Source organism: Macrosteles quadrilineatus, unplaced genomic scaffold, assembly GCF_028750875.1.
Source record: "Macrosteles quadrilineatus isolate MER2022 unplaced genomic scaffold, UCM_ALF_1.0 Scaffold_3__2_contigs__length_128488019, whole genome shotgun sequence".
NCBI lineage: Eukaryota > Metazoa > Arthropoda > Insecta > Hemiptera > Cicadellidae > Macrosteles > Macrosteles quadrilineatus.
Window position 1 is genome coordinate 10147976 of NW_026542596.1, and position 26807 is coordinate 10174782.

The 26807-nt window shown below is 34.5% G+C and overlaps 1 protein-coding gene across 2 annotated transcripts in view; it reads left to right on the forward strand.

Moving 5' to 3' along the window:
- Window positions 1-513: 513 nt before the first annotated feature.
- Window positions 514-26807, forward strand: part of LOC128988612 (protein GDAP2 homolog) — a 75790-nt gene continuing 49496 nt past the window's right edge. Inside the window, exons 1-8 of one of the 2 annotated variants that reach the window (XM_054410065.1) lie at window positions 514-762; window positions 1037-1137; window positions 5912-6115; window positions 6582-6724; window positions 10959-11091; window positions 13199-13308; window positions 17371-17457; window positions 20133-20297. In XM_054410065.1, coding sequence (XP_054266040.1) covers window positions 5949-6115; window positions 6582-6724; window positions 10959-11091; window positions 13199-13308; window positions 17371-17457; window positions 20133-20297 — 805 coding nt within the window. In that variant the 5' untranslated portion in view covers window positions 514-762; window positions 1037-1137; window positions 5912-5948. The remainder of the gene's footprint in view (window positions 763-1036; window positions 1138-5911; window positions 6116-6581; window positions 6725-10958; window positions 11092-13198; window positions 13309-17370; window positions 17458-20132; window positions 20298-26807) is intronic. The other variant, XM_054410064.1, reaches the window with a different exon arrangement.

The window sequence follows — 26807 nt, forward strand, 5'->3', positions numbered from 1 at the left end:
AAACATACATACATACAAGCAAACATTGCTCGTATTAGAGTATAGGATTAGTAAACCTTAATTCGATTTGTATCTTGTATTTTGTATATTATCAGCACAGCAAGTTCAGTTAGTTAGGTTGGGTTTCGACAGTTTAATTTAATAATAAAATGCTCTCATTTCGTCCGTAAGCAGGATCTGTGACAAACGACAACTAAAAACGCATCGATATGATTCGATAGAGTGATAGAGTAGGAGTAGAGTAACGAACGATTAACGATAGTTGCGAAATCACACGGCGTTTTTAGACGAAAAAGTGCTCACCACTCAGAAAGAAGGTAATTTGATAAGAACCAATTTTCTTACAGTATGGTGAACAAATTCGGTTTGGGTTAATACTGTTTCCAAAAGCACACTTGAACGGGACGCACATGTTTGGAGTTATTGAACAGCTGATTTAGCACTACTCTATGCCCAGCAATTTCCCCTTATTCGTTTCGTCTGTCGTCTGTCTCCTGTCTCTGTCAGCACAGCTACAGCAGTATACCAAGTTGTCCAGTTAACAGTGCAAGTCCTAGTTCATGTCATCGAACACCAGCTAAAATTGATATTGTTTAATTGGTTGTTCTTGTATTAGTTCTATGTGTTTTAGTAAGGTGTATACAAAATTAGACACGTTCAATTGATTTTAGGTGTTCTGCCCATTGACAAAGTTTTTTCAGAACCATCATAGGTAGTTAGTGTTATATAATCTGCTCATTTAACTCAACCCGCTTATTTTCGGTAAGTTGTTAAATATGAAGTTATTTTACTGGCCGATATTACTGCTGTAAAACCCCCCCTTTTTTAATAAGGTTATAACTCCTATCTTTGTTGAATACCAATCAAGATTACAAAATTTTTAGTTTCTAGGGTGTAATTTGGTTTCTAGGCTGGGCCATCCCTAAAACTCTAGCCGGGTTTTCAGCTATTGTTAGATGTGATTATGGCAAGAGATATTGGATGCTATCATAGTTATTGTTCTCACTCAATGTCCTAATCCTATACGTTTCCCAAGCCTAGACGATTCTTCGGTGTCCTAAGCCATGACTAAGTTAAGGCCTGTTTGAAAACTGTGGTTGGTGAAAGAGATCCTCTAGACGCCGAGCGTAGGCTAAGGTTAGTTTGTTCAATTAAATTTCACCTAAACCTATTGTAACACTTAAAAAGCTTGTGAAAATCAAATTGTTTCTAATAAATGTTATTTTACCTGTAAATTAGCCTAAGTGAATACAACCACAAGTACGCCTAACTTACGTCTGTCACAGGTTGTAGCTTTGTCAGAAACCTTTATAGGCTATTACCGTACAGAGGCCCTTGATTACAGATGACATTGAAATGAGTAGTTGTTGGAACTAGGTATTAACCCTTCACAGGTAACTTCTAGGGGGTCCTCAAGAGATGAAATTGTCTCTTAGCTTTTCATTTTCATTTCAGATAGGCCAAAATCTTTAGTTTATGAATGCGTTCTTTCAATATTTTTAAAATTCTGGTCACTCAATCGTCTTAACTTAGGCTACATCTAGGCTAAGTTATATTCTTACGTTTAAGAGATTTTCAAACAAATCATTATTATGCCTACTACTTAATGTCCCAAAACAACTATGACCGCACTAGTGAGTACTACAACTATCCGCAGTACTATCCTGATAATTAGACCAATTCGTTAATTGCAAAGAAAAAATGTGGTTCGGATTCCACTATGTAAACTGTAGGCTAGGTCCCTTAGTTGCCATTGGCTGTATGCTGTATGGGCTATTAATTAATAGCTGTATGTCTAACGCCTCTTTCACATAATGTCCGGCGCGCACGGTACGCGAGTTACTGCCGGACAAACCGCACTACGCAGTGTCCATGCTGGACAACTCGGTGAAGGGCTATTGGTTCTTACTGGAGCTTTCACACGGTCCGACGCACGCCGCACGGCCCAACCCGTAAGCTGTCTCAATTTAGGCAAACTACCTGACCAAGAGGGTGCACCCTGTATATAAGAAATTACTGTATATATCGTTGTAGCAGTTTCAAAGAGTTTTTTTATCGTCAATTTAATTTCATTCCAGAACACAGAAAATTCAGTTTCAAGCAAGACAAATTTTTAACAATTTAAAAATTATAGCCTAAGAATTATTTTTTTATTTTCCTATAGGCCTACATTTTTTTTACTTCCCATATAAATTTACTTTTTCGCAACTCGAGTCTACGCACAGGGCCTGCCTATAGACTTTTTCCTTTGTTGAATAGAAGGTATTTTTTTACACTTATGTTCGCTTTATTTCTACAGTAGGCTATATAATTTTTGTTTTTTTATCAATATAGTAATGTTTGCTGTAGCCTATTATTTTTAATTAAAAAAATACAATGTAGGTAGGCCTACTTATATATAGCTAGCCTATTTAATTAATGGAAAATAAATATATTATTTCATTTCATTTCATCAGAAAAAATATAGCCTATTTAAAGTTTTCACAAAAAATATATTTTTATGTTCATCCCAAGCAAATCGGCCAATTTAAAGTATCAAAACAAACTTTTTATGCTCTTTCCAATGACACCAAAAACATGGCAATCGGTTCAGTAGTTTCCGAGGAGTAATTGTCACAATAAACCTGCTTGCGTATTAAATAGGTACTAGAGGACCCATGCTGCTCCGCGCGTTAAAATAATATAATATCCGAGAAATAATCAAATTTATGATTTTTGATTGAGTCCTACAGTGTCTTAATCGCTTAAATAAAAGCCGATATTTCACTGAAAGCTCCTAGACCAAAATATATAGGATTATATAATTAACTGGTGAAATACATCTTAAATTGATGTAAGAATTCAAAAATTAATCAAATTATGTTTTTTAGTCGAGTAATACAGTAGGTAGGTTAAGTCGATGCTTTATGTGAAATATTTGCGTGCATGACTTCAATTTAATACCTCAATCATGAACATGGGCGGGATTTGGCAGGATCCATTGGGGGGGCAAACCCACCGGGGGGTCGGGGGGGTATGGAATACCCCCCAGACGATGAATACTACCCAAAATCAGATGGGTAGTTGGTTTAGAGAGAAAAGAAATTATTAATAAAAAATACAACATCTGCCTTAAAAATAAGGTTGCCAATGACCAGGACTACAAACATACACTATTTCTATGTGAAAACGTTATAAACGGAAGAAAACTGCGAGTGTAAAAGCACGTGTTACAATGGCAGTGTCTGGCGGCAGCGCCCGATGCAACGTCACAGGGGCGCGCCGGGCGGGGCAGCATCAGGCGGCACACGTTCACTTCAAAGGACTGGGATATGTATGTGTGTTTCGTCAGGTGCTTTTTGCAACTCATGGCTCAGGAATGTGTGGGCCTTGTTGTCAAGCTAGTTAAGAAATCCTCTGACCACTAAATAGCTGTGTTTAGGCCGTGTCCCTCACTAGTATTTCCAAAGTAATTCAAGCCAGAAGCTATAATATAACAAAATAAGAAGGTAATACAGTACAGTAAGCTACTTACCATGTTATCGTACAAAATAATACCATCACCAATCTAACTAAAACTAACTAAACTAACTAAAGGTCATTCACAAACGTACGAAAATAAGTGAGTGAAAACCACACATTCTTCCCTCGCATGACGCATAGTCACATTACTCATCAAAACAGAACGCCCGCACGGCCGCACACCGCACAGGTTTGCCAACTGACCCTCCACCCACCACAAATTTCCCTCCGCTTTCGAACACCCTACCCTGACTTAAACGATTTATTGCACGTACAACATTGATTGTGAAATATTCTTTTGATGCCATGATGATGTCAACTTCTAAATATTTCCAGGAGAGCTGGACTAAAATTAATTATTGGATACACTAACTTCATTAAGCAGAGGAATAAAAATGTATACCAGTAGAATATTGGGGGGGCAATTGCCCCCCCTTGCCCCCCCCAGATCCCGCCAATGATCATGAATGTCGAGTAGAAGAGCCAAACGAACTTGGAAAACAAAAACCAAATTTAACTCCCATAAGAAATGTATGGTGCGAATTTTGTTTACGTATGCACAGAGTGGGGTTATAGATAAATATATGCCGATGCTTGATGGCAAATCTGAGCGTGCATACCTTCAATTTGAGACCTAAATCATGAATATCGGTCAGGTAGAAGAGCCAAACAAATTAGGAAAAGAGAAACCAAATTTAACTTCCAAAAGGAATACATGGGGAGCAAATTTCGTATACGTATGTGCAGAGTGGGATTATAGATAAATATATGTCGATGCTTGATGGCAAATCTGAGCGTGCACGCCTTCAATTTGAGACCTCAATCATGAAAATCGGTTTGGGTAGAAGAGCCAAACGAACTCGGAAAAGAAAAACAAAATTTAACTCCCATAAGAAATACATGGGAAGCAAATTTCGTTTACGTATAAGCTGAGTGGGATTATAAATGTATGCTGATGCTTTTTAAATATATAAGATATAATAGATTACAATTTTACTGAACACAGTAGGCCTATAGTCATCATTCAAAAGATTTTCTAATTAAAAGAAAGCCAATTGTCCTCAAATGTTGGTGAGTTGGTTAGTAAACATATTAAAACACTGTAATTTATTTATTCAATTAGGCCTAAGCCAATCATTTTGTGAAGACTGCCTCATCCAGTAGTGCACACTCTAAGCTTTAGCTTAATATTAACTGGAGGATCACTGTAGAGTGCATCATAGAAATTTTTTACGTGTACGTTTTGTTAATAAAAATCTGTATTGAAAAAATTCCTCATTTTTCTAAGTTGTGCGATGGACGACTATATTCTAGAGGCAGAAGTACAATCTAGTTCCGGGTTGTTTACAAACAGAAACATTAACTAACAGCTGTGGGCTGATGTTGAGTCTGCTGGGGCTGATGATGGCTTGAGATTGGTAACACAAGTTAGACCTTATAGGAAAGTCAGCACATTTCTTTCATTTTATCATTGAGAGATTGCAAGATTATACTTTTTTAAATCAAAATAAAGGTAAAAAAATATCACTTATAAGTGGATTTGTTTTACAAAACTAGGTTATTTGTCCTATCTGGCTGTGACCCATGAGTCTTTTTAGAATATTTCAATTTATTTATAAAAAAAAGTTCTTAAAGTAATTTTACCAAATTGCAGTGAAAGTGTTATTTCCTTTCATGGTGTATGTACATCCTCTTCTCTTCCCATTACAGACTTCCTCTGTTCTCAACCAAAGACCGATGATTGACGCCAGTTCTCAATATCATTAAGGCTCATTCTATCCTCTCCTTCTCCCCATCTATCCACCTTCTTTTAAATCGTCTTTCCCATCTTCTTCTCTTTATCACTATCAACTCCATTTTCCAAGACATTTTCTATTCTCGGATTCAGATTTTTCTCACTTTCTATACCATCTTAGTTTGGTTTAACCACATACAAAGTATATATTTAATTCTTGTTTTTTAATGGTTCTTCCGTTCTACTCTCCCTCTCTTTAGCTGTCATAAACTAAGGCACTCCTGATATCTTCATTCCTAACACTATCCGACCATGTTTTACCATTAATCCCTCTTTTCTCAATCTCAATTGAAAAACTTAGTTTCTATGCATTTTTACAATAGGCCTAATGTATTATGTGTATGTTATTTCTATTTCCTTGTTTTTCAACATGGAAAGAATTATTGTTTTACAGAACAAATAATTAATTAGTAGAGTTAAAGAGTTATTTATCTAAATAATGTTTCCTTTTGAATAAATTTAGAGTTTGTAAAACTTGTTTTGCAATTTTTGAGATTTTGGTCCCAATTTTATGTCTTACTTACCTACTTTTGCTTTAGTTTTATGTTTTTAATTTTTAAACACAAAATGACAAAGTACAACACAGAGGACTCATCAATATGGATGAACTTTCAGTTGACAATGTGCCAGATGCCGTGACATTTACACAGTCATGGATACTCTCGATAGCGTCGGGAATGATGTTGTCGATCCATCTGATCTTACACGGTGGAGTCAGACCAAACCACACCAACATACGTTCCTTTACGATCAAGGGGGTGTTGACGATAAAAGCCCCTTCCCTTTTGATCAATCTCTCAACGTTAGACTGATTCTTTGGTGAGTCGAGGGTCAAGTCTGGTGGTGGCAAACGCTTGGGTAGTTTAAGTCTTTAGGGTTGTGAAACACTGTTAAATTAGATATTTCACTGCACAGAGAATGGGATTGCAAGGATATATATTATTTCAACTGCTGACACAATATTATTTCCCTATGATTTTACAATTACCTATGTAATTTTGATTGATGATTCATACTGTAGGCCTACATTGAAGGGAATTTTATCATTTGACTGGAAAGAGTTTTTATTTATTTTCACCACTTTATTTAAAAATTTTTTTTCAGTAGGTAGGCCTATAATTTTATCATTCCATTTTTTATAGGTATTGTGAATATTATTTATCTGTAACTACTTAACTCTTTTATATATATATTTTTTAAATTGTATCACCATTTTTTTTTTTTTTTTTTTTTCTCTTATAAGTACTAGTCTGTGCAGCTTGTCTATTTAAAACTTCATTTACAGGAGTGGCGACTTAACCAAGTTACGAGTTGATGCAATTGTTCATTCGACGAACGAGTCATTCACAGATAGTACTCACCGAAGTCATCAACTCTTTGAAGCAGCAGGACCTGGATTAGTTGACGAAATAACCAATGAAATTGGAGGTAAAATACCTTGGAAATGTAAGAGATATTTACACTGTGGTGTAAAGTAATGTTTTTTTCTTGAGCATGTTTCATTTATCTAACTTGTTTTGCTAGTTTAAACTTTACTAAACAATCACCGGAGACAGTTCGGTATCAGGCTTTCCTCAAATCTACCAAATCAATTTCATCCCTAAATAATTATCGATGTATCCTATGAATACCACATTGTGTAAAATTTGTTATAGTTTTGGGGAAATCTACAATAATGACGATAAGTAAAGGAAAAATCAAGAGTACAATGTACTTAACTCCATTTTTCAATTCTTGTATAAAATCTTCGTATCATTTTTGCTTGTTCTGTTAATTTGCCCTTAATGTGTTCAGACAATTTCTCAGACATTTTGGAAATGTGTGTAAAGTTGTCGAATATACTTTACTATTAGAGTGTAGTAGTACACATTGATTTAAGGCTAAGGGAGGCTTTACTCGCAAGGATTACCAACCAAACCTGGTCACAGCTGTGGTAAATTAACCAATTAATTATTTACCTATTTTGAGACTTTATCTATTTTGGTATCTGTAACTACTATTCCAATTATATGTATTGTTTTACTTTCTTCCCCTATACATAGTATATAGACGTATGGAAAAAGAATTGTTTTCGTCAAAATTTTTGAGTTTGAGTGAATATTATCCGTTTTGAGTCCCCCCGAACCCCAAAAATTGGGTTTCGAACTGATGTCTAGGTGTGTGTATGTCTGTCGGTATGTGTGGATGTGTACAGAGTTCCAGACCACAAATGTTGTCAGATTTTGATGAAATTTGAAGGTTCAGTACTAATCCATAATCTCACCATGCAGTTTGTTTTTAATTTTTTTAAATTTTAATTTTTAAGTGTGGTTTAAAAAAAAGTAACAAAAAATGTTTTCTCAATAATGGCTTGAGCGGTTTTTATAGAAATTTAGTATGTTATAGTACTTTTAATGGTACAACTCCCACTGCTGTAATTGTTACGGTTCAAAAGTTATTGAAACTTGTGTTTTTTCCTATAACACCCCATAAAATAACAAAAAATAGGATTTTAAAACTAAGCAGGGTTTGATTAAAATTAGTGTGTTGTGGTAATTTTAATTCTAAACAAAATGGTGTAACTCCCCATTGCTGTAAAAATTAGGCCTACAGTTCAAAAGTTATTGTAGACCTAACTTCTATTTTCCCATAGGGTTGAAATAACGGAAAGTAAAATTTTTGAAAAAAAACCCAGTTTTGATTAAAATTAGTATGTTTGGTCCTTATAATTCTAAACAAAATAGTGCAACAACCCATTGCTTTAAAAATTACGGTTGAAAAGCTTTTGAAACTTGTGGGGAAAGTACCAGTTAAAAGTTATTTTATAGGGAAAGCGTTTTTCCCTATAAAATATCATAGTTACTACTGCGCTCATCCATGATAAGGGTTGTTGACAAGCTAATGGGAGAAAGTATGTGTCAGATTGGTAATGCCGTTTATTTAACTTATTTTGAGCATGCAACAAACATGGTTTTTCATCTAGGGACTAAGATTATACAATTTGTGGTGTTAACAAAGACCTTCCCAGGTACTGTATTCAAAACCATATCTCCCAAGTTTCACAGCGAATGGTTTGGTAATTCATGAAGGAACTACAAAAAATGTTTTACATCCTTTCATTTCTAATAAAACATTTGTATTGATTTTGAAACAAATTTTCGGTTGAAATGCTCATGAACAATGTTGACGTTTATACTAGCCTATACTAATTACTAATTCATCATTTCAGATTGGTCTAAGAAGCCAATAACCGTGCTTTGATATGTACATGGTTACTCTAACCTATTTAATATTCATATCAGATATCAAGCTTTCATGCAAGGTTCATTGGCCATTGGTTATCAAGCTCTGTCAGGTTTCGTGTTTCTTTGTTATTATTTCTTACAAGTCAAACTAAAATAAAAATTAAATTTTCTCTTGCAAACCCTAATAGTTGAATAAATTTTAAGTTTGTCGTAAAAATCACCTTATAAATCAAGGAAAATAATAAAAGTCATTATTTATCTGGATTTTACATTGTATCTAGAATGTATGTTTATTTGCAACATTTGAAAAAGTGTCATAACAATAGAGTTATATTTCACTATTTAAAAAACTACTCAGGAAAACTTACAATTACACAATGAAAAAATTAAATCAGACAAGATTAAGTTAGTTTGAAGTCCTCCTGGTAGGTCCAGGTCTTTAAAATGTAAATAGTTCTTTGACAGTTGGAAAGTATTTTAATTTTTGCTTGACCCTGTTATAATTTTGTTCTCTTTTATTTCATTCAGTAACTTTGCCAAACTAATTTATCCCTCATGACCAGTTTTATTTTGTGGATTCCTTCTCTTGAACTTAGCTATCGTTGCCATCTTCTTTGAAATACAGTATTTAAAGGTTTCCAAAACATACAAAAGCCATAAACAGCAAAATTTTAAAGCTATTACACAAATCTGTATTTTAAGGTTAATGGTTTTTAATGCCCATTTTATATAATTCCAAACCTTTTTTCACTCAGAGAACTGTTTGGTGGTTACATAGTTTTGAAGTGATATCCATAACATGATTAACTGTTCAGTTCCGTAGATAACCCGGAAAGTGACCCTTGGTTGTAACTATCTAGATACTGTCCTCGTTATAAGTCCTAGCCAATGTCATTGCTCATCATTACAGAATTACATCTCTCGAGAGGCAACATTTTTTGCATTTTTGTATTTGTCATTTTATATTACAGTTGTAACTTTGCCCAGGCTTTGCAACGTATACAGCAAAAGTTAGAAAAAATTAGTTCTTTGACGTTTCTATAGAAGAACTGTTACAATATTACCAAATAGTGGTACTCTCATCGAAAGTCCATGGTTGTAATAAAATTGATTTAAAAGGTAGCTATAAAGTAATTGTCTATTTGAAATAGTTTGTAACCAGCTCGATTCTATTGTAAAGCTATTCTATCAGTTCTTTCTGGAAAAATACATCCTTTTTGCACCTTCAATGATTATTTGAAAATAAATATTCAACTGTAAAATCAACACTGAGATATCTATTATTTATTTATCTTAAAAGTCAACTTTACTATTTCTTTTATTTTCTTAAAAACTGCCAAAATTTCATACAATCAAGATCTTTCTTAAGAATATTTAATGGGAAAAAATAACCTAAATTATTGTGAAATATCATGAAAGATTGAATTTATTAATTAATTGAAGATATTTTTATAAATTTCTCATTGCAAAGCAATTGTTTATTTAAATTATTAACTACTAAGACAGTAACTTTTACACTAACAAAACTAAGGGAGATAATAGAATTGTAGACTTGAGCTCTATGAGTAGCTTGCATTAAACTATGTTCTTTTTAGTAAAAAGTCCCGGAACTCTTTACCAATATTTTAGGGCATTGCTCCTGGGTAAGAAACATGCCTAAATATCATATTTAAATTTTCCGGAAGTCCTTAGTTACTCACACAGCCGCCATTTTGTTTTTTTTTTAGTTATTAATTTTTTTCTAAAGAATGGTTAAACATACGAAATGGAAACTTTGCACAAAGATTTATGACAACTAGACAAAGCTACCAAAAAATTATGAAAATTTTTAAAATTCATAAAACAAAATGGCGGCCATTTACAATTTTTGTAAAATCAACAGTTTTTGAGTTAATTAAGAAACAAAATTTTAAATTGCCGCCATTTTGTTTTATGAATTTGAAAAATCGTCATAATTTTTTTGTAGCTTTGTCTAGTTGTCATAAATGTTTGTGCAAAGTTTCCATTTCGTATGCTTTACCATTCTTTAGAAAAAAATTTATAACTGAAAAAACAAAATGGTGGCTGTGTGAGTAACTAAGGACTTCCGGACAATTTAAATATATGATATTTAGGCAGGTTTCTTACCCAGGAGCAATGCCCTAAAATATTGGTAGAGAGTTCCGGGACACCTTGTATATAGATTAGTGTCTATTTTAGTATTTGTTGGGAGCAAGCAGGTCTTGTGGTAGAGCGTAGGATTTCAGTCCCTGAGGTCCTGGGTTCAAATCCCGCCAAATCACCAATAGATTTGATTTAAGTGATAATGCTGTAAGCATGAAGTAATGGGAAAAGCAGTTCCGGGCTCTTGCCTAGCGTCCTAGGACAAAAAAATTACTTCAGTATATTTTGTTAGTCAATGTGACTTACTGTTTGTGAGATCTCTGTTATGTTGGCAGACTGTCGTACAGGTGAAGTGAAAGTGACTCAGGGACACCAACTGCCAGCCCGGTACGTGATACACACTGTCGGCCCTCTGTACAACATAAGATATCAGACTGCGGCAGAGAGCACCCTACATACGTGTTACAGGTAGGAAAAAAGGAAAAGATATTCAAAGGCCAGTGTTTATTTAAATATTTTATATTGGTAATTTTATGGAGTTTGGAGGGCAATTGTTGAGGGTGAGGTAGAAAGAGATTTCTGTGCCTAACCTTACCTAATAAGTGAATCAACTTAAAATGTTGTTGCGTACTACCATTGGTTTCTGGATACTGAAGTAGATATCCCACATCGACCAACTATGTCTCTTTCTTTTTTTTTAAGAGTTGAATGAGTCACAGAATGTGCTATAGTCTAAAACATAGTTTTTGTTAAAGCTATTTTTTAAATATTCTTTATATAGTTTACAATAAGTTGTCCTTTCATTTTGGCTTGGTTAAAAACGTTTATGTATTTGACAAAAACTTTGCCATTTAAAAAATGTTTTTTAAAACTTCTTTGGCCTACGAGATCGGGTACAGAGATAGTATGACAACTGGCAAGATACTTTGTGTGATGGGTGATCGTAGTAGCAATAGGGGAGGTATTGTGCCGGAAAAACCAGTGGGGTTAGTTTATTTTATCAGGCCTTGTTATGTTACATTGTATGACCTTGACAGTACATGGATTTAGCTGGTATTAAATACAAATATGTAACCAGGAGAATAATATAGAAAAAATATCATTTAATTTGAGCTAACGCTAACACACTACACTGTCCTGTAATTCTAATTTTCTCTTCTTAAACTTCTTGATTTTTCTGAGAATTTGTATATTGTTTTTTTATATATATATATATTTAATATTTAAGGTACTTACCTACTGCATTTTACAATAGCCTATGTATTTGTTAATTTAAAGAAGATTGACCTACAAAAATGTGTTCATTTAAATTTTATAATTCGTAGTGTTGAAACTTCAAGATTGAATTTTGAAATGTCAAAAATAAAGAAAAGATATATGTAAATAAGAGAGATGGCGGTAAATCTGTGTGTGAAAATGTTATTCGAAAATTTGGTAATCTTTCTTTTATTATCCTACACAAGATTTAAAATTAATCAAAATTAAAGTCATAGTGGATAAGATATGTTTATAGACTATTTGAAAAAAATATTACTCTTATCTTTCTTCTACCTTATGAAAACTTAAGTAAGTTGATAGTTATTATCACAAACAAATGAAAACTTCAATAAAAGTTAGATTATGTGCCAGTTAATCTGTAGTAATCTTGAGTAGGTGCTATTAAAAGTGTCTGACACATATTTGACTGACTCGTAGGAAATCGCAACATAAAAAGTACATGCAAGGATGAAGTAAAGAAAACCTAGATCATTAAAAAGTTATTTCCCTAATGGGCGTGCCACATTTAGGATTCTAGCTACTGAAGGTACTTCAAGGGCCTACTCATCCCCCCCCCCCTAAGGAGGCCCCTACTCTCTTAGCTTGGGAAACTTTAACCCCTTCCTCCCTGCAAAACTTCCTTATACTAGTTCTTGTCGATTATTTCTCTTTAGTACTTTGCAATTATGTGAATATTAGGGTAAAAGATATTGCAAGATAATGTTAAAAAAAAACACATTGTATAGATGTTTCCTATACAAGTGTTCTAAATACCGGTACCTGTAGGCCTACTTCAAGACTAAACAAACACACCATAAATTCAGGTACAAGTTAAGTGTGTTTTGTTTTTTTTACTACAAGTTTAAAGGGGTGATTTTGAATCGCATAGTAAACTTATCAATGGTATTTTTTACATGGGACATTGAGCTCTTCTATTTTAACTACAGCTAGCTAACACAGACGAAACTATCTTTTGAGTAGTTTATTAGCTCGTTGGTGGGTAGTTGTTTACAATGAAACTTAGACAATGTTATGCAGCCGTTGACGTCTTGTTGAACCTCAGCTGTTGTTTAATCGGAAGGGGCAGGTAGAAGGAATGGAATTGTTTCCCTCCCTTACTCTCATGGCCATTTGAATCCAAGAATTTGGCCTCCTAAACTAACCGTCTCCACTTCTTCCAATCTTGAACATCATCCTTGTTGAATGTAAAAATGTTATTGTTCATCTACACCAGTTGCATTTATGACGCTTAAGGGCCAAACCCTGGTCTTGTTACTATCTGACGTCGACCTTTTGATAATATTTTGTGTTTTACTAGGAATGTGCTGTTGAAAGCTGTTGAACTGAAGCTGAAGACACTGGGGCTTTGTGTTGTTAACTCTGTCCACCGTAACTATCCACCGGATGAGGGTGCTCATATAGCACTGAGTAAGTAGAAACTAAAGATACTGCAAGTAGATGTTCACAATGTTGTTTTTCATCTATAGTTCTGAGCAAACCCCAACTGTGTTTTTACAGTTGGCTATAATACCAGTAGATATCCTAGGACGCTAGGTTCTAGCCCAGAATTGTTTTACACATTGCCTAAGGCTGGACCTAGATGGTGGCAGTATTATCAATTAAGATCCATGTTTCTAGCCCCTGAAATGTTGAATGTAAGACTAAATTTACATATTTTTTTACTGTGAGGGGAATTACGTTACAAGAAGTTTAACCTTAAATTAGAATTGCCAAACAGATAAAATCTAAATTTCAGCACCAGTACCAAGGTGTAACTTGGTCATATAAAATTGGTTTGCAATGTTGTACATTAAATGCCGAGGTCGGAAATTGAGGGCTTGACCGGGTTAAAAAGACAATTTTTGCCCGTGTGGTGAACTATACTTTTCGTCATATTGCATCATTAATTAACAAACTAAGCTAGAAAACGAAATAGTTTTTATGTAAAGATAACCTCTAAAACGACTTCCAGCTTTTTTTAAATTCTGCTAATGCAAATAAGCAGCTGTTTAGTAAGTGATTCAATCGATTCGTCTATTACAATTGTGTTACAGTTTATTATACCATCGATATGTCGAACGGTCGACAACAATAGGCTAACACCTTGACTAATAAATCAATTGATAAATAATTTCGATTGATACAATTGCCACAATCGAAATTTACAACTTTTTACAACAGCAGATTTTTACTCCCTAGGGACTAAAAATGATTTTTACTCTATAGAGAGTAAAAATGTTACTTTAAACATGCAATGCATGCATTTTCCTATTCTGTCTGAATTAATTTGATATTCATGAGTTTTTTAGAAAATTCCACATTTAAAATGCTCTCCCATTTAGGTTTTGGGCCCAGAGGGCTCTAGACTCATGAATGTAATATATTGCCAAGTAAAATAGGTATTATAGTGTAGGTTGAAGAATAAAATTTTGCTCTTGTAAAATCTCATAACATTTTCACAAAATGTCTAGTACTCTAAATTACCGAATTGAACCCCTAAACTATGAAACTTGAAGAATTCAGGCACAAGCAATATTAATAAATTCAGATCTATGAAAATACGTCTGTGGTCAGGGGTGCCCAGAGGGGGGGGTACTGTGGCGCGTTTGCGCCACAGGAATTTTGGGGGGAGGACTTTTTAGGGGGATTTTGGGGGGGATATTTTTTTGCTAGCTGACATAATGAATGTAATCTTGTATAAGCAGTTTAAAGTCTTTCTAAGTAGCTCACTATCAACACCAACAACATTTTGCCATTGGTAATTAAAATTACTTCTAAGAATGGTAAAAACCACCTTTTCAGACAATCCTTAATATGTACTAGTGTCGAATTTTACTTGCTACACATGTTTTGGTGGTTCTTTAACTCCACCATCGTCAGTCTTACAAAAAGATCCACTTCTGGAGGTGTCGTCAGAATACGTTACAAACATTTAACACAAAATACGAAACAATTACAGATAGGCCTATCAATTCACGCGTAGGTACATTGCCACGGGCAGGACTGGAAGTAAACTGAATCAGGTTCAGGTTATGATGGACCGACCTGGTCTCTGGATTGTCGTCTGCGTTTTCAACGGCTGATATTGGACTATTGTAGTGACGGAGAAGAGTGTTGAAAATATAATGGGATTCATAACTTGTTGAGTGTTTTCACTCAAAAATTGTGTGCTGTCCCTAGTTTTATGTATTTATATATTTCAAACTCTTATTTAATAAAAGTATTTAATAAATTTCCTTTTGCGCAGTACTGTAGAATTTCGAGACCATCATTTATATCCAGCGTATAAATTGGTTATTATTGGCAATAATTTTGAATGGAAAACTCAATTATGAAACCTATTCACTGAGCTATATTTATCTCCATGATCCCATTATATTTTCAACACTCTCCTCTGTCACTACAATTAGTCCAATATCAGCTGTTGAAAACGCAGATGACAATCCAGAGACCACGTCGGTCCGTCATAACCTGAACCTGATCTTACTTCCAGTCCTGCCCACGGCAATGTACTCGCGTGAATTGATAGGCCTATCAGTTATAGTTTTGTGTTTTGTGTTAAATGTTTTTAGCCCTCCCACCATAGTTTGTAACATATTCTGACGATACCTCCAGAAGTGGATCCTTTTGTAAGCCTGACGATGGTAGAGTTAAATAACCGCAAAAACATATGTAGCAAGTAAAATTTGACACTACCGTACATATATTATTAAGGATTGTCTGACAAGATGCGTTTCTACCATTATTAGTCATAAAAGGCAATCCTGGGGCTATCAAAATGAATTAAGATTACTTTGTCACAAAAACCTTTTGTGCTGGTGGCAATTAAGGTGTTGTGAGTTAAGGAAAGGCCAATTGGCTGATTATGTACAAGGATAGGGATCAGCTAGCTTACCTGGTAGATAGAGTCCAGATTAGCCTTGATTACACATAAAAAGTTTTCCAGTTTTTTTCAGTTTTTTCAGTTTTTTCAAGTTTTTCCAGTTTTCTTTCTTCTCCCTTCTGATGAAGTCCCTAACTGGGACGAAATATTAAGTTTTTCTGTGTTGTGTCATGTGTTTTTATGTGTAATCAAGGCTAATCTGGACTCTATCTACCAGGTAAGCTAGCTGATCCCTATCCTTGTACATAATAATCCTAATTAAGGTGTTTTGTGTATTTTGCCCGGCGATTTTTGTAGAAGGCAGCCTAGGAGTGGCGAGCAACAAGTCTGCCCTATTTTGTGACTCTCTGCCTATAATTTCGAAACAAGATACTTTTTGCCAGAGTATTATTAATGCTCTTAAAGCTGTTTGAATTCTTAAGCCCTGTAAGATTTAACGCCACCTAATTATATTGTACAGTTACAGTATTGTGTTGGAGTAGAGCAATTCACCGAATATATTGTTGAACGTTTTGAAGACGTCTATTGCAATACTGAGCACATTTTGGCTGACAATACAGTTTCTGAATTGTAAATTGAAAAACTTCTAATTCGTCCATTAGTTAGATATAATGATGTATTGTTAAATGCCGTTTCTTGACCTCAAGTTTACTAAATACTTGAATTGCTCGTTTTATGAGGTAAAGGGGAAATTGCTAGATAAATTGCCGGGGGGGGGGGGGGGTAGGTTTAAGTAGACGGCAGCATAAATTAGGGGGGACTGCTCCTTTGGCTTGGGGGGAGATTGGGCCTCTGGGTTTGGGGGGATGGGCACCTCTGTCCGTGGTGAAGAACCATGTCCTGATGATACAGTACCTGAAAAGAATAGATGGTTAAATCTTGATTGCCCCGATCGCAGATGACAATGATAACGTTTACATGACTGGAAGATAATGATAATGACCACGCAATTGCAGGAGATATTATTTAGGATTGTCGATAATGACGTTTCCATGGCTACGGAAGACCATAATGATGACCACACAAGAGATATTCAAGATTTTGCCGTGACTGTGAGTGACCATGACAATGTTTTTGTGACTGCCCGAGACAATAATGATGATGAAAGCACGACCATGGGAGATAGTGAAGATTGTACCGTGACCGTGGCTGACGATAGTAATGTTTCTGCTATCAAGGGTGGTGATGATGATGACATTTCTGTTACCGTGGAAGGTACTCGGGATTTAACCATCATCGCGGAAGACGATGATGTTTTCTTGACCTTAGAAAATGATCAAGGTATCATGTATTATATATTCATCACAACATTAAAATGAAGTGAAATTATTATAAACTTAGTTTTTTTTTTTTTTTTTTTTTTTCTTTATATTTTTATATTTAAGATGTTTCTTTTATATTTTTTTCGTGTCAGTCTTTTTATTTTCAAAAAAGTAATGTTTTATTCAACATAATATCTTCAAATTAAAAAGAAGGTTTTTGACTTGGCCTGATTAATTTGTTATTCTTAAATACATACAACTTTAACAAAGTAAACTTAGTAAGTAAATATGTAGTAAGTAAGTAAAGTAACTTAAACTAAGTATATATGTGATGATGCTTTTCAGGGACTATCAGAAGGTTTTTAGAGAAGCAACAAAAAACGGGGGTCAAAGGCCTAGACACCATTGTCCTGGCAGTGGACAGCTGTGACGGTAAGTTTGTCACTACGCAATTGACGTTGTTTTGTGTTCTTTACGAGCAGTCCAAACCTTTATTTAGCTTCTGTAAATCAGAATGATTATGATTCTGGTATTTTGTTTGATAGTATCATTAATTGATATCCTAACAAAAAATGGTATCTAGGTCTAGAATTGACCTTGATCACGATCGACCTAGCTCAATCTCAAGCGAGATCGATTCTGGACCAAGATGCCATTTGTAACTGAGCTGTCAATTAAGGATGCTACCCAACAACAGGTTAATGATAGATAGTAACAAGACCAGAGTATGGACTGTTCCCTTAAAAATGCCAATTGTGTCTAGATAACACAAAATAACAAAATTAAATGTATCACGGTTTTAAGATTATAATATAAGCTGTTTGTTTGTTTTGAGAAACTTTGAAATGCACCTCAATCACAATGTTACAGTTGCATTTGCTTAATGCTTTGTGACTGCTGCGCTACAGTACATGGTTTGTCCAAATCCAATTACACTGAGAGCCAGATACAGTTTTGAATAAACTCTTTAGCTGAAATTGGCTAAGTTTATTGTGATGATGTAAAATGTTGCTCAAAAATAAATTATGTTCATGCACCTTATGTTGTTTGATTTAAGTGAATTTCCAGGGAAGTAGCTATTACCGTAGGTGGTTTGGTAAGACCTAGGCCCGGGACCGATTTACTTTTTCATTTAGATGTCCACAGAGGCCAAAAAGACCTTTTTTAAAGAGCTTAAAAAACAAATAATTTATTACATCAAAGAGTTTTTGTACAATTATTGGTTACAGAGAAAATAAGCATTGTTATTTTAAAATTCCCATGTTATTCTTATGGAGAATATTGTAAAATGTTGTAGTTGGCTTGTTTATGGATATATTTTTATCAAACTTGGTAAATTTATTTATTTTATACTAAGTTATTAATGTTTAATAAATCTCTAAATGCATTTGAAAATAAAGAAACTGTTTCATTTTATTTGATCTTACAAAAGCTTTTGACTCTGTACCTTTTGATATTTTATTCAAAAAAACTTGAATTTTATGGTATTACAGGTGAAAATTTAAAAATGTTAAAATCCTATTTAAACAATAGAAAACAGTATGTATCTCTTGGAGGCAGTCAGTCTGACTTAAGATTGGTTGAAGTAGTTGTTCCACAAGCTCAGTTTTGGGAACCTTCTTGTTTTTAATCTCGATAAACGACCTGCCGAGGAATATTGACATAGACACTGTTGTATATGCCGATGACACAACTTTGATTGCAACACATAGAGATATCCATGACCTTGATTTAATTACTAATGAATCAATAACATCAGCACTAAATTGGTTTTCTTCAAATAAATTTATGTGTAATCAAGAAAAAACACAGAAAATTCTTTCGAGTATATCCCCACTTGACAATGAATTAAAATCAGTAAAATTATAAGGATACCAAATTGACACACACACATAGAAATCACATCTAAAAAGATTTCCAGAGTAAATTGTCTAATTTGGAAACTCAGAAATTTTTTTTGTAATGAATACCTTCGGATTACTTATTTAGGTTTTTTTCAATCGCATATTTCTTACAAGATTGATCATACTATAGGGACACTCTCCCCACATCCATGACATTCTTTTATTGCAAAAAAAGTTAATACAAAAAAAGTTAAACAAAAGTTAAAAAGTTAAACAATCTGTGGGGCTGGCCCTGTGGATAGCTTTCAACGACTTTTTTATAAACCTTAATATTATGGCCGTGGTAAATTTGTATATTTTTCACATACTCCTCTACACTAAAGCTAATCTTCGTCAATTCACTTGTAGTGAGTGTATAAAATCTTACAGTACAAGAGGCAAATCCAATCTAGTACAGTAGACTTCCTCTTATCCGGACTCCTCGGGTCCGAGGCCAGCCCGGATAACGGTTTTTCCGGTTAAGCCGACGTCCCCAAAAACTCATTAAAATGGACCGTTTACGGTGATATTCGACTTAAATTTAGGAGAGCATTGTATTTAGACATGTGATCACTGGTCTCAAATCTTTCCCACAAGAACAGTCGTTACAGTACGCCCACTTCCTGCCGATCTAGTCCGGTTAAACCAATGTACCGATAATAATTGTCCGGTTAAAGAGATGTCATTTCCGTCGACTGTTCCGTTTAACCGATGTCCAGTTAAAAGGTGTCCGGGTGAGAGGGAGTCTACTGTAATCCCTGCACATAGATTGGTCAAAAGAGATAACTGCCATAAAATAAATAGCATACGAATTTTAATAAATTAGTTCTGGCAAGAACATTTATTCTTTTTAATGGGTTTAAGACTAAAATGTTTGAGTGGCTCATCAATATCCAGACTATTGTATAACAGAGTAGCCTATTTAGTTTCCAATGTTAATATTGATTTTTAATTTATAACCCACTATTTTTTATAGTTTTAGTTCTTATTTATATTTAATATGTCTATTCCTTGTAAAAGGTCAACAACAATAAAGCTCTTGATTCTTGATTCTGTGATGCGACCTCTGGAAAGTTAACCTCACCCCCAGCTTCGACAGGTGAATAACTTGTGATGCAGTCTGACAAAACTCCTTACCTACCCAAGGCGGAAGCAACACCCACTGCAACTTTACCATCATATACACACCTGTACAAGTTCTCCACAGTGATGTGTTTGTTACAGGTGGCATTTACGAGGTCCTGATGCCGCTGTATTTCCCCCGGTCGCCGGGGGAGGAGCGTGCCGCAGTACTACAGCTGCCAGGGGTGGGGGGACCCGACGGGGAACCACTTTTCCCCGACAGACAGATACGCATCATAGACAACCCTACCCACCATCACCATCATGGTGAGTTTTCTAATATGATGTCCTGACTGTAGAAGTCCTCAGCTGTACTACAAGGATAGCTTGAAATATCTTGGGTTTTATTTTGTTTAAGTTTAGCATTTGGTTGTCCATTAGGCCTCTGGAAAAATATCAAGCAAAACAAGGTTTACTTGGTTATTTATCCACATGGTTTATTACATTTTTAATCTATATATAAAGCCAAAAGTACCCATGAACTTTTGAGAAAACTACAAGTCACACCCCCATAAACCATATACTTAAAATGTTCGTCATGACGAGAAACCTTGCGCAAAATTATCCATTATTTCATAAGTTGCCCTATAAGGTCGTAATTTCTTTCCAAAGGGAACTTTCCATTTACCTAATGTTAAAAATACCTCAGCTGTTATTTGTTTGTATTCTGCTTTCTTTATTTCATCTTAACTTAACCAATCAATAGTTTTATTAATACTAATGTAGTAAAATGGGGTGGAGCACGTGGGTAACAGCTAGTTTCTATAAATTGGGAAGCAATGATGTTTCTATCCAAGTATTGAATTCCGGGAGACTTGTCATTGAAGATATCCTGTTATTTGGGTGATTTTCATTTCCATCCACGTCCAGTTTTTTGCAACCAAACTATCATGATATAGTTTTAAAACCCCCAACCCTCTTGCAAAAAAGGCTAGAGGTGTTCTAAAACTTTTCACAAAATCCTAAGTTGTCAGAGCATTACAAAATTAGCGTTTGGACAATTGGCACTGAAATAGAAAGCACTGAATGACATTGTAAAATAAAAAGCATGTGAAAGATGTACATTAGAGCTTTCTGTGAGCAAATAAAAAATCAGCGGATCATTATTCTTTTGTTCTAAATTTGAGGTTGGAAAACGATGTTATCATCAAAATCATCAAAATGCAATTGTATAAAAATTATTTATGCCAAAAAAATTATAAAAATATTTCTAACAATTAAGTTTCATTTACAACATTTGCTGTGTTTTTAACTACATAAAAGAACAGTTTAGAGTTGAATGTAGTCTTCTTAAACCGATTTCCATAGTTTGAAATAAAATCACTTAAAGATGAAGCCAACACAGTTTGCATGCAATAAATCAGTTGAGTAGTTGACTGCACAGATTGCACATGTGGTGAAGACTCGTGCCTTCAAGAGCTCACAAGGCTTCTGGCTCAGGATTAGTCACTCGTTGTGTTGTGTTGCCAATCAAATACACTCACACTATGACTACCTTGCTTGGTTTTTTTAGTCCTAAGACGTTAGGCACGGCTAGACCAAGGGGTTGCGGCAATATCACTTAGATAAAATCCATTAGTGATGTGGTGGGATTTGAACCCGACATCTCAGCGATTGAAATCCCACACTCTTAACTACTAGACCAGCTCGCTCCCCCTTGCTTGGTTACATGAATAAAAAACACATCTTACAACACTTTTGATATCCTCAGAACTCAAAGTAAGCGGCTTACCTATCTACCGAATACTTGAATGAAAGGTCCTGATGAAAAATTTCCCAAAAGATATTAGTTTTTCAATAATCCCTCTCTCCTAAGGGTTCAATTCAATTCAAATATCTTTATTCATTTTTATGTACATTGTACAATAAATAGTGTCAAAATAATTACAATAAAAATAGTGTCAAAATAGTTCAAAAGGATAAAAAACAGCAAATCATGAGGAATGGTTATAAAAACAACAAATACATTTTACAAATCTAGTAAGATAATTTATCATAGCGACTGAGGGAGGTGAAAAAACTCGTCAAATGAATAAATTGCCAAATTTATTAAAAACTCTTTCAATATTTTTTTTAAATTTGTTTGGATCTGTTTCTTTTTTAATATTTTTTGGAATAAATTAAAAAAATCTATTACCTGCATAGGATGGTCTCTTTTCAAAAAATTTAGTCCTATGTGGTTGTACATTTTCATTCTTATTTCTTAAATTATAAGAATGGGATTTTTCTTTTGGTTCCGAATATACTTCTTGTTTTTTTGCAATTATTATTGATTCATATATATACTGCCCTTAAACAGTAAAGATTTTTAGGTCCTTAAAATGCTCTTTAGCTGACTCATCACGCTGCAGCTTAAGCATGATTCTAACCGCTCTTTTTTGCTCCTTTAAAATGCTATCTAGATTACATATTTTTGTTGAGCCGTAGAGTGCTATGCCAAACGTGATATGTGAATGCACATGTGCAAAATATATATTTTTTAAAGTTTTTAAATCACAGTAAAAAGACATACTTGATAAAGCATGAATTCCGGAATTAATTTTACTTAAAATTTTGTGGACATGTTTATCCCAATTCAAGTGCTGATCTAGTGTTATACCCAAAAAATTTATACTAATTTCTTCATCAATATTTTGTAAGTTATAGCTGATTGTTATTGGCTCCTTCTGTCTATTTTGTTTTGTCTTAAAATTTATAAATTTCGTTTTTTGTAAATTCATCATCAAGTTGTGGTTATTAAGAAAATTTCCAATACTTTCCAATTCTACATAAGCGAACATTTCTGTTTGCTCTATTGAGTTGGATGATATCACCAAATTTGAGTCATCAGCATACAGACATAGTGTTGAATTTTTATTATATATTAAAGAATCTTTCATTCCACATAGATAGCACAAAAACAGCAGGGGTCCTAATATTGAGCCTTGTGGCACTCCGAAAACTATTGGCTTATAAGTTGAGCATGATTTAATAATTCTATTGTAATTTGTCAAGTGAGTTATTTCTACGTATTGAGATCTTTCAGTGAGATATGACGTAAACCAATTAAGAGTTCGTTTTGCTACTCCTAGTCTTTGAAGTTTTTCAAGTAGAGTAGAATGCCTAACACTGTCGAATGCTATAGATAGGTCCATAAAAATACCAGTTGTACATTTTCCCTTGTCAAACGACTCAATTACAGTTTCAATAAAAGATACAGCAGCACTCACAACCGATCTTCCATTCCGAAATCCATGCTGGTTATCATCTAAAAGATTAAATTGTTCTAAAAATTTGGAAAATTGAATGTATACTGCTTTTTCATATATCTTAGAGATAGCAGGGAGCACGGATATTGGTCGATAGTTAGATACATTTGTCAAGTTATTTTTCTTATGTAAAGGTATTATTTTAGCTTGTTTTAATTTCCTTGGAAAAATTCCAGACACAAAAGAGGAATTTATTAAGTGGCATAGAATTTTACTAATGTTCCCTTTTACAGCCTTAATTACTGTTATAACTTTAAAGGGTTCTAACTTTAAAGGGTTGTTTTGGCAGAGCAAGGAGTATATTTAAATGACGTTACAATGCCAATGGACTTTGGCCAGTCCTACTTATGGACAATCGGTCACACAATCAGACCCAATTGATGTATAAGAGTAGTCTCCCCCGACCTTTGGATGAAAAAATAAAAAAATTGTTAGTTGAAAAACCAACAGTAACCACAAATGTGTATATTTTAAAACTGTTGTTTTATTTCATTTTTATTTAGAGTAAAATTTAATCTTTGTCAAGGGTTTTGCATCTAAAACATATGTTAAAAGTTGAATATTTAGACAGAGTAATATTATTATTTTCTATATATTTAATACGCTAGGCATATTTTTGTCATAATTGTTTTGGACAATTGGTGCTACCGATCACCATGTCCAGGGTGTCGTTAGAAAGGTCTTAGCATGTAGTTTTGCCATCAAACAAAACAACTTCTGAATTCCATCAGGACTCTGCCTCAGTGGCCTTCAAAGTTCCCATGTTATTCTTAGGGAGAAAATGTTTGTTTATATTTAAACAGATGAATACAGTAGAGTCCCGCAAACTCGGCGTAATGTGGACTGGAAGGGTGCCGAGTTTGTGAAATGCCGGGTTATCGGGAACTAGAGTTAAAAATAAGAGCAATACAGTTTTTAAGCTTTTTAACCGCCTTTTTCAATTAGATTTATATTACAAGTCAGTATTAAGTCATCAGATATAGTACAACAAATCCTTAGTACGAGTTGCAAATGAGCTGGCTTGTGTCCATGTTTAACTCGGACTCAAAAAATCACTAATTTTCTGAGCTAGGTGATGGCCGAGTTATCCAGACTGCCGGGTTATCTAGTGCCTAGTTCGCGGGACTCTACTGTACTTTGAAATTAACACTAATATTTTAAACAGCTGGTTATACTAAAATTAGAGACATGTGCTATAAGGATTTATTAGATTAGTTGAAAAGATTTATGTTTCACTGTTTTAAACCAGTTTTATTTGCACAAAATTACAACATAACCAAAAAATCGTTTGACATAATGGAGACTATAAGACGTCGACCAGGACGGCCAATAGGAGGAGGCCGACAAACTTTAACTAGACGCGAACTAAATACAAATAATACTATTGTCGCTGATAGCTGAATACAGCAAGCACCCTTCTGTGTTGGGTTTTAGTGTGCTCAAAACCAAAACTGGCAAACTTGTTATTTCGTTTTGCACAATACACTTTTCTTAAAAATAAAATTATGGTTCCTTAGTTCATTTAATGAACAGTAAGGGATCGCATTTCATTGCAAGAATCGTAAATGAGGATAATATAGCATCACAAATAATATAAATTATCAACCCAAACATGCAATCACATTTGTCCACATTTATTTATATATAAATACTCAACGGTCAAGGGGTGCGGCTCTGCAGGGTCGCCCGCCGAGCGCTCCCACTATTGTCTATTTAGGCTACACTACTGCCCACATTTACATCAGAATCCTGGACTTATATATGTATGTGTTCGTAAGAAAACGCTCTACAACCCATTGATAAAATATTTTTTTTGAATTTCTCACGAATAAAAAAATACAGAAAAAAATCCAGAATAACAGTGTCAATATTTTCACAATTTCATCAATTATACTAAAATTACGGGAAAACTATTAGATTTACGGTAAACATGTATATGATATTTTTTGTAGGAAATTTAGTTCTAAAGACAAGCTTATTATTTTACCGAATTAGACAACTAGTACTTAATCTAGACGCGTTTTAGTAAAACCATGCAATTGCTGACCAAGGGGAATTGGTGGGGAAAGCACTGGGGGATATTTAGGAACTTTTCGGAAGATGTATATCTATTTGGGTACTAACGATTGGTATATAGTTTTGCTTGTCGCTAATTTGTTTCGACATCGGCCATATATTTATCTTCATTGACTGGGCTAGTACAAGGCCCCACTAGAAAAACAGGCCATGCTGCAGCACGGGCAGCGCAACACTACGTCACAGTGGTGGATAGTTGTACTAAACTCTTACCATTAACATCTTACAAACAGCCAGCTTGTTTATTTACCTAAAACAGATGGGAATGGCGATGGCAATGAATTTGAATTTATCAATGAAATCTATCCACTAGTGTGACGTCATGGATCCTGCAGCATGGCCTGTTTTTTCTAGTGGGGCCTTTTCTAGTAGCACATATCGAGGGGACTTCATTCCACTGGCAGAAATTTTGTGGTTTCCTGTGATGGAATATGATAAGTAAAAAAAATTAAAACAAGACCAACCACATTAACATCCAATAAATCATATTTGTTATGTCTGTGTTAACTTTACTAAAAAACAGTTGGTTAAATTTGACAAAAATGGCTTCAATTGGATTTTTCAGTACCGAGCTGTTGCCAAAACTGAAAGAAATCGGCTATAACGTTCTCCGGTCTTGGACACTACCAACGTAACAAAACCAACTGCATGTTTGAAGTAGTCAAACCCTAAACTAGTGCTACCTCCAGATAAATTATCTAGCTCCGTAAATAGTGGAAGGGGGTGGACTCTGGGTTGAAGCATGTCAACCTTAGTTGTTTGTGCATTATCACTAATTAATTACAGTACTACTTGAATTTGAAGTTCAAACTAAATGGTTGTGTCTTATTATCCAGTTAATCTTATAATAGATATTTTAAACACCAACGTACGGGCATTGAGTCAACACCATCAACAATTAGGTCATCACGCCCAGATAAAAGTCAAAACCGTGAGACATGAAGTGGATTGTGTGGTGTAAATGGCAGGGGGGGAGGGGGGCACGGGCCTGCTAAGTGGAATCAATGTGCAACTGTGGGGCTTCTGTGTCTAACTCTAGGACACTGTAGTGAAGTACGTCTGTAGACATGCATAGCACGGACCTGCTCTCATGGAAGAAGGGGCGGAAACTACATTACGACGAGTACTACTCTTATAACTATGGTGAATATCAAAATAGGCACTTTCGTATTGTGGTTGATTTTGATTGGTTTTTTTAGTAGTTTTGCCAATTTCCCCTGTATAAATGTATGTATTTTTGATCCAATATGAAATTGGCACGAATGAGTAAACTAATGTAGTGTAGTGTAGTGCTAGATAAACTTGATTCAGTTTGAGAACCAGCAAGATCTGGTACATAGCTAGGAACAAGATGTTAAGGGCTTTTAAAGTAGTTCAAAAATTGGTTTTCAAAATTTTTGTCCTCAAAACATGCATTTGACCAATGTTAATATTGCAGCCATCAAGCAGAACT